Source organism: Salvelinus fontinalis, chromosome 32 (assembly GCF_029448725.1).
Source record: "Salvelinus fontinalis isolate EN_2023a chromosome 32, ASM2944872v1, whole genome shotgun sequence".
In the NCBI taxonomy this organism is placed as follows: domain Eukaryota; kingdom Metazoa; phylum Chordata; class Actinopteri; order Salmoniformes; family Salmonidae; genus Salvelinus; species Salvelinus fontinalis.
In genome coordinates, this window is record NC_074696.1 from 23124050 (window position 1) to 23138666 (window position 14617).

Sequence of the window (14617 nt, forward strand, 5' to 3'; positions counted from 1 at the left end):
TATCTGTAAAATGAAAGCAACGCTTGCATATTCATAAGAAGAACTTCAATGTACAGTTAATTGTCCTAAAATTGACACATTTCTTGATTGAAATGCAGATGAAAAGCACCTCTGACTAGCTAAAATTATGTAGTAAGCTAAGCAATGCATGTAACTTTTGTCCTGATATTCACACAAGAGATTCTCCCTTGCAGCTGTTTGACAAATTGTAAAGTTTGCATCGGTTTAGCACAGTGATAAAAGGTTGAGGTTAGCCTTATTTTTCATATCACGCTTTGGTAAGCTTCCATATAATCATTTTTATTTAACACTTTCTCTCACATTATCCCAGGTCTCCCAACAGTCTCAGAGTGCGTCACAAATGGCACAGTATTCCCTTAAGAGTACACTACTTGGCGCTGGTCAAAAGTAGTGAACTATTTAGGGAGTAGGGTACCATTTGGGATACACACTGGGGCTCAAAGGACTTCTGTTTATTCCTGTTCTTTATGGACCTCATTATTCACTGTTGACTCAATGCTAACATGCATCCCAAATGGCACCCTGTTTCTTATATAGTGCACTGCTTTTGACCAGAGCCCCATCAAAAGTAGTGCACTACATAGAGAATTGGAAACCATTTGGGATGCAGTCCTAGTCTTCAGAGGCTGCCTGTGGTTGGTATTACCTGGCTGTGTGTAGCAGTGAAGGGGAGTGCATGTTAAAACATCTTTGTGAGTACAGATCCCATTCCCACTGCTGTGGTTTCTCTGCTGCTCCGTAATTCAGATGATAAACAAAGAGGCAAGAGCTCAGACTCGGTGAAAGGTCACTGATTTGAAATCAATCGTTCTAAGGATTATTCATAAATCTGATTTTATCACCTGTTTTTATCACTAACCACTTTGATGCATCTCTTTAACTACTTGAATTGAACCATCTCATTTGGTGTTTTTGAGAATCCAGACGTGATGTGAGTGTAACAGAAGGAATGCCAGGAGATATTTAGTGATTTTAAATAAGTGTGACAATTTATTTCCCTAAGTTTTGCCAAATGTATCTTGGCGACAAAAGCATTTCACAGAAATGACATACAATTATCACATGGATGGGGCCAATATGGCTATAAATAAATTGAATAAATAAAACATAGGGACAGAACAATGTGCATTAATTATTATACAATGTGTATAGAGAAATCTCAGACGCCAATAAATAGAACCAAATATAATCAGAAAACGCTAACGTTCTAATGGATAACCATAAGATCATTTGGAAAGGTCTGTTGTCAAAAGTAGTGAAACTTAGACAAACTGTGATAACGCCTGAAATCAATCAGTTGTGTTTCTTATGCCAGGTCATAGAGTCAATTCAATAAGTCTATGAGATTGTGATCTTCTATGAATCCAATGTTTTCTTGAGAGAGCAGACACAAGAACTTTGGACAGGATACACTGTAGCAGCAACAGTGCTTCTGATGCTGTTGTGTAGCTGTCCCTCAAACCCAGTGATAATCAGAGGCATGCATAGAGTAAAGTTTCAGCCATTCAATTTATTAGCTATGAAAGTTCTCTTTGAGGGTTGCTGCTGAAGTCCAAAGGTGTGTCAACAGTACACAGGAGGACCATCGAGTGTCCGTCTTTGTCTTTAGGATGTGGTGTCAATAAGGTTGACTCAAGTTCATTGCATTTCTCCTGCATGTGTCTCCAACCATCTACATCTCTCTGATGAAGAAGGACAAGTCCAGTGGAGACGTTATGACACTGCACCCACCATCACTGCCATTCACCCCTTTTAATGACCCACACCGTGACTGAGCCAACATGGGGTCCAGTATCAGGCTTCCTGTGGAGTATCCAATGCATCTCGAGGGACCAAATCATATGAGTCCCCAATGACAGGTGGATCGAGAGAGATAGATGAATCTCTGCCCTCTGTGTGTGAGACAGAGTATGTGGACATCTCATCTCTCTTCTCGTGCCCTGTGTTGTTGTCCCACCATCCATTTCTCCAGCAGCAAGCGAGCTTTGACTGTGGCACCAAGAGCTGAGGGGCCCACTGCTTTTTGGTCTCTGTATTTCACCCTGGAGAGAAATAGGAGAGACACATTAGACACCAATGATTAGACTTAACCCAATTCAATACAACTGTATTTATCCCCTGAAGGGCTATAAAGACTGTTGAATTCAGGTGATGTTTATTTGCATACTAAAACCACAAGGTTGGCCTGGCCTGTCATACAGATGTAGGATCTTAATTTGGTCACCCCGTTGCAGGAGAACTTTCTTGCAATGCAATAAATGTAAACTTGCAGTGTATTTGAGGTTTAAAAAGGCTTCTGAAGTTAAAAATGTGTGTTTTCCCTTTACAAAAAATGTATCAAACTCTTACAAAAATGTATATTTACTATAATCAACATAGAGTAATTCACATTTCATGTTGTTGCAGGATTATTTTCCTGCTGTAATAAACTGGCTCAAATTAAGATCCTACATCTGTATCGCCTGCAGGTTTCTTTTGACACATCAAACCTAAATGCTCAGCAATTTGCCATATATGTTCCATTTTATGACTGTGAGCAGACACTGGCGCCTGACTGAGGCTTCCAACCCTGATGCCACATGAGAAGAGCTGTGCCAGGTGAAGGCTCCATTACAGGGATCACTATGACATTTATGCAAGGGAAAGTGATACATGCCCTCAGTCTGAGTGGGGAAATTCCATCACATAAATAAATTAGAGAAAGAAAACAGTTTCTTTGTTGTTTCTAAACTTTCATATTCTTACATTTCATATTTCAGTGAGACTCTCTCCCATAATATACTATGCTTGAGGGCCAGCACTCTCAAATAACGTCTTTACATCCCCCTTTGACTATACAATGCGTGACGCCTGAGCTTCACAGCCGCACTGATCCTTTTACAGTTTTACCAACGGAGAAAGTATGCACCCTGCTAGATTGCGTCTATCTTTCGTGAGGTTATAATTACAATGTCCATTTATTTAGCAAATAGACCTGTGGTATTCTCTTCTTACCTTTTAATCCTACTCGTCTTGGCTGCCAACTTGTGTTTGCACTGATGCCTCTCAGCACAGTCAGCGCCCACGGCGGGGTGGATCGCTGTGTCTGGCGTTACTGCTGCTGCTGCTGCTGCAGCGTATCTGAAGAAGAGCGAAAGTACACAATACATGAACATAGAGTCTGTCGGGTTTCCATTAATCATATAGTTTCGAAACATTTAAGGGGGGGAAATAACAAGACGACGTGTAAACCTGTTCACACAGGTTACGGTGATTTGCATTGTTGGCAGCTCAAATGAGAATCGAATTGAATAGATTGCCAAGATAAATAGAGAAGGCGTTTTGAAATACCAAGCACAGGTGATTTATTTATCATAAGCTACAATGTTGCAACATCCACACAGCAGTAGCAGAATGGAACGCGCGTAATTACCCAACATAATGTAAGAAGTTTTAGATATGTTTTAACTAAAGTTATTGGGCTAATATTACATAACATGTTGTACCTCAGGTAAATTTCAAGCTGACAGAAGTTGGTACATGTGCTGTCATCTTCATGGACGCACTTGCAGCGAGGGTCCTGCTTGGAGATGGCGGGATCCTTGATGGCGCGCTTCTTTCTAGAAGCGTTGCCCAGACCGTAGGAAACCACGCGCCTAAAGAAATTAACGAAATTATTAGCCCACTGTAACCAAGCCAGTTACATTACATATAACAATAGAATAGAATAAATATAATCAATTGTCGGTCGGAAAAGTGACTTACTCAGGCGTGTTGACCCATATGATGTCCAGGTGACAGAAGTAAACGCACTCCTTGTCCAGGAACGTTGCGCAGGAGCATCGCTTGTTCCTGATGTGGCGCACTGGCACCGTGGTGGTTGTGGTGGAAGCCGCTGTATCCTCTTCCATAGGAGCGGATGAGACTGTGAGGGAGAAAGTATGTTAATTACCTAAATTGAATACTATTATATTGATAAACCTATGGCAGAAATTCTAATATAAGATGCTATTGCATAGGCTATTGTTACTTATCGACTACGATTGCGCAGTTATTGTGTTGGATTCATTTTGCTGCTTAAGGATTAAAGAGTGTAAAATATATGTATTGTTACCTAGCCTATTGTGGCCATTCATGTTAAAAAAGTGAATCAAATAATACTGAAAACACAAGATTTTCAATAGTTGCTAAAACATGAGGCTCGTTTTGGAAGATCTTACCTGCATGTAAAATTCCAGAGTACACCATTGACAACATGGAGCAAAGTATTCTAATATCCATTTTTTGATATTTCTTAAGTACAGTTAGAATAATCTTGTTCACAAAATGGAATATTCCCTTTTTAATGAAAAGGCTCCAAAAAGCCAGCAAACAGTGACACGGTGCCAACTGCGTACGTTCGCCTACAAGGTACGTTCACAAAGGAGTGCAACAGCATTCCACTTGCACGGTTCTGTCAGTGGCTCCACATGTGCACCTTCTGCCCTTTATATACTAAGCACTTACCACCTCCTCCCTCTCCCCCTGCAGTCGCGTGTAAACAGTTTTGTCCTTTGACTTATTCGTAGACAATGCTGTTTGTTAATAATCACCGACAAGCAACGTGCAGCCCAAGATAAGAACTGTGGATGGAGACGCCGGGAGGAGGGCGGCGACGCGAGCCAAGTTTTGACCAGGGAAGTTCTGAAGACGTAAATGCACACATTTTACAGTAGATGGCGACCAAGTATCAATGTATTAGCTTTACAATCGCATCAGCCCTCTAAAACGTTTTATTTTCCAAAGAATGTATATATAGTAAGGTCCATCATTTTTGGCAACCCTGTTTTCAATACTCTAGCACTCTCCCCTTGCGAGGATAACTACACAGGCTTGATTGGAGAATTGGCCTGACCTCTTCAATTCAAACCACAGGTTTCAATTCAAACCACAAGTCCGGTGACTGAGATGGACATTGCAGAATGTTCATTTTGTTGTAAAAATAGCATTTGTGTGTGTGTGTGTGGATTTTGATTAGTGCTTCGGGTTATTGTCTTACTGGAAGATCCACTTGTGGAAATTTGTTAGCCTCATGGCAGAGTCAACCAGGTTTTTGGCTAAAATGGTCTAGTTAACGAGGGCCCCAGGACCAATGGAAGTGAAATAGCCCCATAACATCAAACATCCACCACCGTATTTTACCTTAGGTATGAGGTAGGCCTACTTTTCTGAATATGCTTTTGTTTTTCAACGCCAAACCAACCACTGCTGTGTGTGACCAAAGAGCTCTATTTTCATGTCATCTGACGATAGCTCCGGTTCCAATCCAAGTGCCAATGCCCTTTATCAAACTCCAGGCGGGGGCAATGGGCAGATTACATGAAAATAGATATCTTCAGCCATGAACACATGTGGTGAGTTTGACTTCCAGTGAGACAATAACCCAGGATCAAGGCCTAATCAAAATCCACAAAGAAATGGTTAATTGACCACAAAATACTTTTTTGCAATGGCCATCTCAGTCTCCGGCCTTGAACCTTATTGAAACCATGCGGTTTGAATTGAAAAGGGCAGTCCATAAGAGCAGAAGAAGGATATCAAGGATCTGGAAAGATTCTGTATGGAAGTATTGTGTAACACTTTCCCTGGCTGCCACTCCTCTTGCTAAAAAAAATGTCCTGTGTGTCATCACAACTTTTGGAGATATTTTAACAAAATTGATCAATTTTCTTTTTTTTTATTAAAAAGTTGTAGGTATATTCCAATGAAGTTAGATCTATAATTGTTTTTTACATATACACGTAGGAAGGCCTTAAGATAATTAATCCACTTGTTTAGAGAGAAAAATGTTGCAAAGTTCTGAGTAAAGTAGTAAGATGTTGGATGAGTGTGTTGGAGGCAACTAGTTACCCCTTTATGGTTATGAATATATTTCTACCTGTCATTTAGACAATGACTAGCCCAGTTAGCGCTAGTTTATGCTAACGTGCTAGCTAGAAACCTTACTACCAGATCATCTGAGGTAAAAAACATTTAAAAGATAATGTAACTTAATTGCAGTTGTGAATGTTTCCAATAGTGACTGATAGCTTTACAGTTAATGTTACTTTATAGCCCTTTAGCTATTTTACACAGCATTTTGTGTAAACTGTAACCGTTTATAGTTTATTCGCCTAAGCATGACCTTCATTCACATCCAAATTTTCTTCCAAAATAGATTTTTTGTGTCATAAATTAGACATTGTTCTTACGGGGGCTAGTTACCCCCTAGTACCCTATATGTAGCCCAAAACACTTTAGGCTATGTATACAGACAAAAAACTATTTTGCCTGACTGGAGAACTGTAATTAACCTAGACTCATTCCTCAACATGTTAACACAAAATTGACAAAAGTTGATGTAAATGTGCGTCAATGAAAAACATTGATGGATGGAGGAGTAAATTGGGTCTAGGGCCCAGTCCATCAGGGATTTCTGTATAGATCTATTTAATCTATACTAATATTTTGAACCAAAGTAGCTTGCCTTCTGCATAAAGACCCCAAACTGCAAGGAGAATGTAATATAAATAATGAGCCAACTTGACGCTATGTATTTCAAATACAGTATTACGCATGCATTACACACAACATAATGTCACAAAAAGTTACCTCTGATACATGGTTTGGCCAAAATGGCGCCAAGTGCATTTTCCCTCTGCCAAACTAAAGATGGTGTGAAAAGGTAGAGAGAGGCCCCGCCACAGCTGGGGAGTGCTCTGCCATCACTTTATTCTGGCTATACTGCCATTGTGGAAAACAGTGTTCATGGAAAGTGCTCTTGACACCCCTGTACACTTTATCATGCTTTCATTGATCCTTGTCCGGTTTGATTTTAGGCCTACTTTGCATAAATTTATAAAGGTTAGCAATATGATATTTGCCAACCTGTTTCTGCATGCTCATTTGAGTGTGGAAATAAAGGCAGTTAAACTTGCAATCTATTAGCAACAGTTAGGCCAAATAAAAATAGATACATTAAAGAAATTATCAAAGAATGCAATTAATCTCAAGTGCTCTTTTGTAACCTTAGGCAAAGGCTGGCCCCAAAGTTGATGTTTAATGATGACATCATCACTGATTATCTATGCTATTTAGTTGATGCATTTATGCAAAGCAACTTAGTCATGCGTGCATACATTTTTTACATATGTGGGGTCCTGGGAATTGAACCCACTATCCTCACATTGCAAGATCCATGCGCTACCAACTGAGCTCCGTTTAATCCCAATTTGAACAGCCCTATGGAAGGGTTTGGTGGCAAATTTGACTGTTGTAAACTATTTGATGGGAGAATCGAGCTACACATTTACTAATGATGGAAAGTGACGGGGGTACAAAGAGGTGCAATGTGGAAAAACTTAAAGTAAAACATCCTGAGTCAAACAGTTCTGACAGGCCTAATCAAGGGCCTGGTGTTAGACAGTTTCCATTGGCCAAGGAACAGCTTGTGCTAATGGCTGCAGGACAGGACAGCCTGTCTGGCTCCTTTCCAGTCAGGACATCAGCCTATGATACAGGGAGCAGAGCCTCAGTTTCCTATTCATAAGAGCCCTTCTTTCAGCCTTATTATAGGTGCCATCTCAAAGGGCTTTGGAGTGGACCTAGCATAACAGACCATGAAGCTGCTTTGGTGTTGCACAAACAAAGCAGGCTCTGAAAGGAAAAAGGCTACAGATAAACCTCACTCTCTCCGTGTCTCTGATTTGGTGGGTATTCTAACTTGGCAACATTCTCCCCACCCGCTCCACTACACTAGACCCATGGCTCTAACAGGGAGGGCTATTGCCCTCTAAGCGTCTCTATTGCCTCATCCCAGGATCCACCTCAGGCCCCAACAACTACTAACTAACTGAATAACAGAGGCAGACTCTCTCTCTTTCTCAAACCCTGATAGGCAGATAAGTCACCATCTACATCACAAACGGCACCCTATTCGCTATATCGGGCCAATAGGGCTCTGGTCAAAAGTAGTGCACTATGTCGGGAATAGGGTGCCATTTGGGACGCATACACAGTTTAACTAGAGTAATGAGGAGTCTTACTGTAAAAACTCTTAAGATGAGCAATACATTCTCTTCCCCACTGATGTTCCCTCTCTCTCTGGTCTGGTGTGATAGAGGTCTGATTGCATTTGTTTGGTCAGTGCCCTCCGAGAGCATTCCTGATGAAAATGGCTCTTTCCCACGCAATATGAAATCCACTATAAGGCTGATTGTGAAATTATGTAGAGCATTGGGGAACCGTGGCGTTGAAAAAGCTAATGTTGAACTGTTACCTTATAATTGAGTGTTGAATTACACATTGATGCTAACATCTGGATGGATGGAGACATTTTATTTTTAATCCGTGAACTTTTGCTGCATGTGAGATAAAATGTTGTACATAAGATCAACATAAGATCAAGAAAAAGTATTTTGTCATATGTGGTCCAGAACTCTTGTCCATCTTCTAAACAGTATGACATTTTATTAAATGTGAAAACTTAGGTGCATCTGAGACAAAAAACATGAATACCATTTGTACATTTGTAAACAAAGTTTTACTGATACAGTTGATAATAATATTGATACCGCAATGTAAAGCTACCATATTACATATACCTATGGATTTATGAATCATCATGGGCACTAAATGGAATATAATAAATAGTTGAACACAACATCTGTACACAGAAACAATGCCCCAAATCCATAGAAATGTACATATACCAGTACAACACATTTTTTTTCTCCATAAATTTACGATTGACATAAAACCTTCCAAAATAAAATTGTTATCCTCCATTTTCACTTCCATGTCATCGAAATAAACACAAGCAACTGCTGAATTTTTAAGGTATTATTTACAGGTTCCTAAAACAAGTAACTCCAAAAAGGCACAATTGTCTATACAACATGTACAAAAAAAAAATGTCTGGAGCTGACAACATTTTTTAAAAGAAAAACGATTGGTCATCATTATCATCATCATAATAATAATAATTTATGATTGCACATACAATATGAATGTCAGAAACTGTGCTTTGAAAGGCGATTTGCAGAGAAACAAACCCACCCTGAAGTGTTTTCAGTCTTAGAAAGTGACAAGCATTACAAAACGAGAACAAAGAGCTTTTCGATAGGTAGCCTGGTAACCTAGATTGAATGCTGCGATCACCATTGTAAGCTCAGCATTCGGTTTGATTTGACCAGGCTATTTGACTGGGGGTTTCAGGTGGCGATGACTAGTCTGTCCTCGTCATCGCTTGATGCTGAGTCATTGATACAGTCTTCCGTCACCTGCTGCCGTGACAGCATCGACTGCCTCCGAGGTGTGACAGACTCACTGGCTCCCCCTGCCCGCTCAACACCCCCCCCAGCAGCTGGAGCCGGGGAGGGCTGTGGTAGAGATGTTGTAACCCTCCCTTCCTTCCTTGGAGTCTGCGTGTGATCAGAGCCTCCGGAGCTCCTGTGCCCAGAGCTGCTGGGTCTGCTGCCCGATGATGTCATTTCCTGGGCGGGACTTCCTCTCAGGGTGGCAGTGGGAAGGGATGATGCAGCAGACGGACAGCTGACCAAGGGTCCTAGTTCAGTCTGAGAGGAGAGTCGGGTGGCCCCTTGGGCCTCAGGGCTGCCCTGCCTCTCAGAGGGTCCAGGGAGGGGACTGAGGGCGGAGAGAGGACTGAGCGAGGGGATGAGGGCGGGCAGGGCAATGTTGAGGATCTGTAGGCCGGGGATGGGTGTGTGGTGGGTGTGGTGATGGTGGGGGCCCGTGCTGCTCTGGGAGCTGGGGCTGGCAGTCAGGACCTGCAGGCCCAGGGTGGCGTTGAGCGTCAGGCCGTGCTGGGACAGCAGCTGAGTGGAGGTCAGGCATCCTGAGCTGGTCAGTCCCATGACGTTGAGGGTCTCCAGACCCATGGACTGCAGTGTCTGCTGGGAGGCCCCAAGGGCCTGCAGTCCGGTGACCTGCCCCAGGGGGAAGCAGGGCATGATACTGCTGATGGGCTCCTGAACCACCAGGGGCTGGTTGGTGGGGTTCAAGGCAGAGCCCTCAGGCTGGGGGGAGTTAGAGAATTTGGGGAACGGGAGTGGACTGGTATTCCGGTGGATGACACTCACTGCGGGGATGGTGAGCTGGACAGTGCCGGCCTGGATGGGCACGAAGGTGGAGTAGGCTGGCAGGCCAGCTGGCACCAGCTGGATGCCCCCCACGGGGACCATGCTGTAGGAGGAGCAAGATTGCTGCTGGGAGTGCAGAGGCAGGTGGCTGAAGAGGTGGGTGTGTCCCCCCTGTGTGGCCCCTGATCCTTGGGTCGGGCCCTGGGAGGGAAAGTGCAAGGGGCTGTAGGAGGAGGTCTGGGGGATGAAAGAGGCGGTCTGAGTGCTGACGTCTGTCCCGATAGGGACACCTGGCTCACTCGTTGGTAGGGTGGGAGGAGCCAAAGAGCCATCCTGGGAAAGAGCAAACATTTATAAAAATGAGTAATTATGACCTTCCCTACTCTACATGTCTTATCATTGGAAACAGGACATACTCCCCATATATTTTCACAGGAAAAACCCAGTGAAGACATGAGAAGATAATTTGTTACTAGAAAACAAGCCTTCTAACAAGCTGCCCATCAGAAATGCATTCACCTTTTCAAGCATTCAGAGCAACTTTGCTGAAGTGTCTCACATGCGGGATTCAAGGCAAAGAGTTTGGGTATGAAAGTGCAGAGAGACAGGGACAGAGGGATGGAGGGAGGGATGGAGAGAGAGAGGATGGGATGGGATGAGGAAAACATGGTGGGTCTCACCTGGCCGAGCTTGAAGCAGCCCTTGCCTGGTACGGGAGGACTAGGGGGCACGTCAACGTCGGGGTAGTCGATGGACATCTGCCTGCACGGCGAGACAGGGCTCATCATGTGCACCGACTCAGTGTCGGAGGTGTGGGGGGGTGGGGAGTAGGGTGGGGGGCCAGGGCTTGAGCACCCTCCGGAGATTGACATCTGCTTGACCAGGGAGACAGGGCTCAGCATGGGCACGGACTCTGTGTCCGAGGCGTCGTGGGTGTGGTGGGTGTGGGAGTCGGGGAGCTGGGGGAGGGACAGGGGAGCTGGGTGGTGGTGGTGGATGGACATCTGAGCCAGGAGGGAGCTGGGAGGGAGCTCAGCCTGGAGGGAGGAGGGTATGTGCTGGGGGCTGGCCGAGACCGAGGGGTTGGTGGACAGGCCAGACTCAGCCTGGCTGTCCTCTTCCTCTTCTTCGTTGTCATCATCGTTGTCATCGTCAGCGCCCTCCGAGTCCTCTCCGTCTGAATCTGGGCGATCTGTACTGCCCACCTGGCTACGGTCTCCTGGGGTAGAGAGATAGAGGGCACTTAGTATACGAGACAGCAATATGTACAACTATTAACCAACATTGACACAGTCACATGGAGGCTTTGGAAATCCTATATCTGGCACTGCTTCTATATCCCACTCCTAAAGTAAGAAAACGTGGCAATGAATAGCATTAAGATTGAGTACACAATGAGTGCATCCGAAAGGGTATAGGTCCCTGGTCAAAAGTGGAGCACTATATAGGGAATAGGGTGCCATTTGGGATGCAACCTAGCATTGAACGAGGCAGAATGAGAAAAACAAATATCCTATCGGCCTGGGACCATAGAAAGCCTTTTAGCCTCTGCCTCTCTCTCTCTCTTTCTAAAATTAGACGCAGCAATTTCCCTGCTAAACGCTGCCTGTGCATGCCACCCACGTGTACTCCCAGTTAACTGATAAAGAAGCTAAATTTAGAATGTCTAATTAGAAACCTAGCAGTGGCATCATGGCTATTGATTGGCATGGCTACACAACGCAGACAGGGAATAGGCATTTCATAGCTGTGTGAAGTCATTTTCGGGAACTAAAGGAAAGGGTGATTCTGTTGTTAGAATCCATATGAGATTGGTGTAAACCTTCCTAATCAAATTCACATTTTGTGTTATAAACACAGGCTTAAATCTGAATGTTAGTGCATCCCAGTTTAGCTAGGGGATCTGTGTGGATTAAGAGTTCTGATACTGAAAGTGAAAAAAGCACAAATATTACTACAAATCCGTAATATCCCTTTGAACTAAGAGGAATATGTTAATTCCTGTTGGCTTATGCTCTCTTTCAAACCTGTGATAAACTGACTTTATAACAGCCATCCTATCACATATGTCAGTACGCCTGTGTGCAGAGATGGGCAAAATTTCTGTTACATATATTTGAAATATGTATTTAAATTACTTCAGACTATTTTGTAATTTATATTACAATGGGTTGAACACTACACTCCAATTTATTTTGTAACAAGATCATTTGGGGAGCTGTAATTTGTATTTTCTAAATACAAAATACTTTTCTATACTATTTTTTATAGAGGTTCACCATATTGTGACCCCCTTTCACCCTGCATTGTTATCATAAGTCTGATGACACTATGGTGTGGTAAGAGTGTCTGCTAAATGAACTAAATATAAATGTATATGTAAAAATGAACAATTGCAAAGCATTCTGAGTATTATTCTAATGAGCTCTGCCCCAAAACAATGCCAATAATAATAATACCCAGTGTGCTTTGCAGTTACTTTTGCTATGTTCATTTTCATATGTACATTTACATTTTGGTCATTTAGCAGACACTCTTATCCAGTGCATTCAACTAAGGTAGATGAATAACAACATATCAGTCATAGCAAGTAAAACATTTCTGTAACCGTTACAGCGAATGTTGTTGCTGTTCGGGCTGCCTAATTGCAAATATATTTCTGTATTTTAAAACGCAAAATACATGTATTTTAATTAAAGTACAATGTAGTTTATTTTGATACATTGCTATTTATGGTATTTTTTAAATGTATTTCAACATTTTTGCCCATCATTGCCTGTGTGTATTACAGATCTGTGGTGAATTCATTTTTTAAATAGCCAGCACATACGACAGTGGGTCGATGCTGAAATGTGAAGTACCTGAGTCCTCTGTATCATGGTCCTCGAGGCCTGCAGACACACCCATCTCCATGCACTTCTTACTGTGGGCCTTGGACTTCATATGCTTGGTCAGATTCCCTGTAAGAAGAGATTTAAGTTTTAAATGGAAACATCATCGCATAGCAGCAATATAAAAATGAGATGCTCTTTACAAGTGGAGGACCATTCTGAAATAAAAACCAAACATCACAACCACATCATTTCTTTTTTTGAGAAAGAAGACCACAAGTTCGTTAAGGTGGGACAAGCTTACACACCACAGGAGGAGCTTACGTAAGTCTGAGAGCACTGTCTGTGCCCCAAATGACAGCCTATTCCCTACATAGTGCACTACTTTTAACTAGGGCCGATATGGTCTGGTCAAAACTGGTGCACTACATAGGGAATAGGGTGCCATTTGAGTTGGCGCCACTATCTCTAGGCAGGCTGCATGTAATGGGTGAGTAATTGATAAATAAATGTTTTTAAAGGAACGTGGGATGATGCTCTGACACCGAGTACTGTTCTGCAGTGTCGCGTGGGTAGACAGGTTCGAGAATGGTGAATCATCCTGCCTCTTTTAGAAGACAGAGAGAGAGACAAAGTCTTCAAAACCATCAAGGCTTCTAACAGGAAAAAGATTAGAGCGAAACACAGTTGTGTGCTATTGAAAGTAAAAAGGGCCTTAAAGTAGAAACAAAGGAATTAAGTGCAATATCTGGCAGGCAATTAATGTCTGCCCACACATGTCATTTAAGATTTATTATCCTGTCATTTGATTGAACATTGCATTATTGGCCTCACAATTCTTGTTTTCTTTCCCAAAGAAATATGACAATATGACTGTTTTCTGTGCATATCCCTTATGACACCAAAGCCTGCCACAGCCAGCAGCTACTGCTCGGCATTATTTGTAACTCAAGATAGCTATTTGCTTATCTACAGGGCTGGAGTTAATTCAGATTGAAGGCAGTCAATTTAGGAAGTACACTACGGGTCCAAAGTTTTAGAAGTACTACTCATTCAACGTTTTTTCTTTATTTGTACTATTTTCTACATTGTAAAATAATAGTGAAGACATCAAAACCATAAAATAACAAATATGGAATCATGTAGTAACCAAAAAAGTGTTAAACAAATCAAAATACATTTGATATATTTGAGATTCTTCAAATAGCCACCGTTTGCCTTGATGACAGAATCCTCTATTGGCATTCTCTCAACCAGCTTCACCTGGAATGCTTTTCCAACGGTCTTGGAGTTCCCACATATATTGAGCACATGTTGGCTGCTTTTCCTTCACTCTGCGGTCCGACTCATCACAAACCATCTCAATTTGGTTGAGGTCGAGTGATTGTGGAGGCCAGGTCATCTGATACAGCACTCCACCACTCTCCTTCTTGGTAAAATAGCTCTTACACTGCCTGGAGTTGTGTTGGGTCATTGTCCTGTTGAAAAACAAATGATAGTCCCACTAAGCCCAAATCAGATGGGATGGCGTATCGCTGCAGAATGCTGTGGTAGCCATGCTGGTTAACTGTGCCTTGAATTCTAAATAAATCACAGACAGTGTCACCAGCAAAGCACCCCCACACCATACCACCTCCTCCTCCAGGCTTTATGGTGGGAAATACACAC

The 14617-nt window shown here is 42.6% G+C and overlaps 2 protein-coding genes across 9 annotated transcripts in view; both read right to left on the reverse strand.

Moving 5' to 3' along the window:
* Positions 1 to 996: 996 nt before the first annotated feature.
* edn1 (endothelin 1) lies at positions 997 to 4634 on the reverse strand. The gene is made up of 5 exons (XM_055893794.1): positions 4221 to 4634; positions 3766 to 3925; positions 3507 to 3656; positions 3016 to 3141; positions 997 to 2063 (listed from the first exon to the last, which is right to left on the reverse strand). Exons 1-5 carry the CDS (start codon positions 4279 to 4281, stop codon positions 1943 to 1945), a joined length of 618 nt encoding a protein of 205 aa, XP_055749769.1. The 5' UTR covers positions 4282 to 4634; the 3' UTR covers positions 997 to 1942.
* Positions 4635 to 8340: 3706 nt separating this feature from the next.
* Positions 8341 to 14617, reverse strand: part of LOC129830941 (zinc finger protein 40-like) — a 74025-nt gene continuing 67748 nt past the window's right edge. For all 8 annotated transcript variants that reach the window (XM_055893802.1, XM_055893803.1, XM_055893797.1 and 5 more), the window contains 3 exons: positions 12980 to 13078; positions 10799 to 11337; positions 8341 to 10451 (listed from right to left, as the gene is read on the reverse strand). In XM_055893802.1, coding sequence (XP_055749777.1) covers positions 9231 to 10451; positions 10799 to 11337; positions 12980 to 13078 — 1859 coding nt within the window. In that variant the 3' untranslated portion in view covers positions 8341 to 9230. The remainder of the gene's footprint in view (positions 10452 to 10798; positions 11338 to 12979; positions 13079 to 14617) is intronic.

What these genes read in the sequence shown, in the direction of transcription:
- edn1 (XM_055893794.1), bottom strand. Translation starts at nt 4,281, where the DNA reads ATGGATATTAGAATACTTTGCTCCATGTTGTCAATGGTGTACTCTGGA. An exon ending in CTCTGGAATTTTACATGCAG is followed by an intron (nt 3,926 to 4,220) that starts GTAAGATCTTCC and finishes TCTCCCTCACAG; the next exon opens with TCTCATCCGCTCCTATGGAA. An exon ending in ATATGGGTCAACACGCCTGA is followed by an intron (nt 3,657 to 3,765) that starts GTAAGTCACTTT and finishes TAATTTCTTTAG; the next exon opens with GCGCGTGGTTTCCTACGGTC.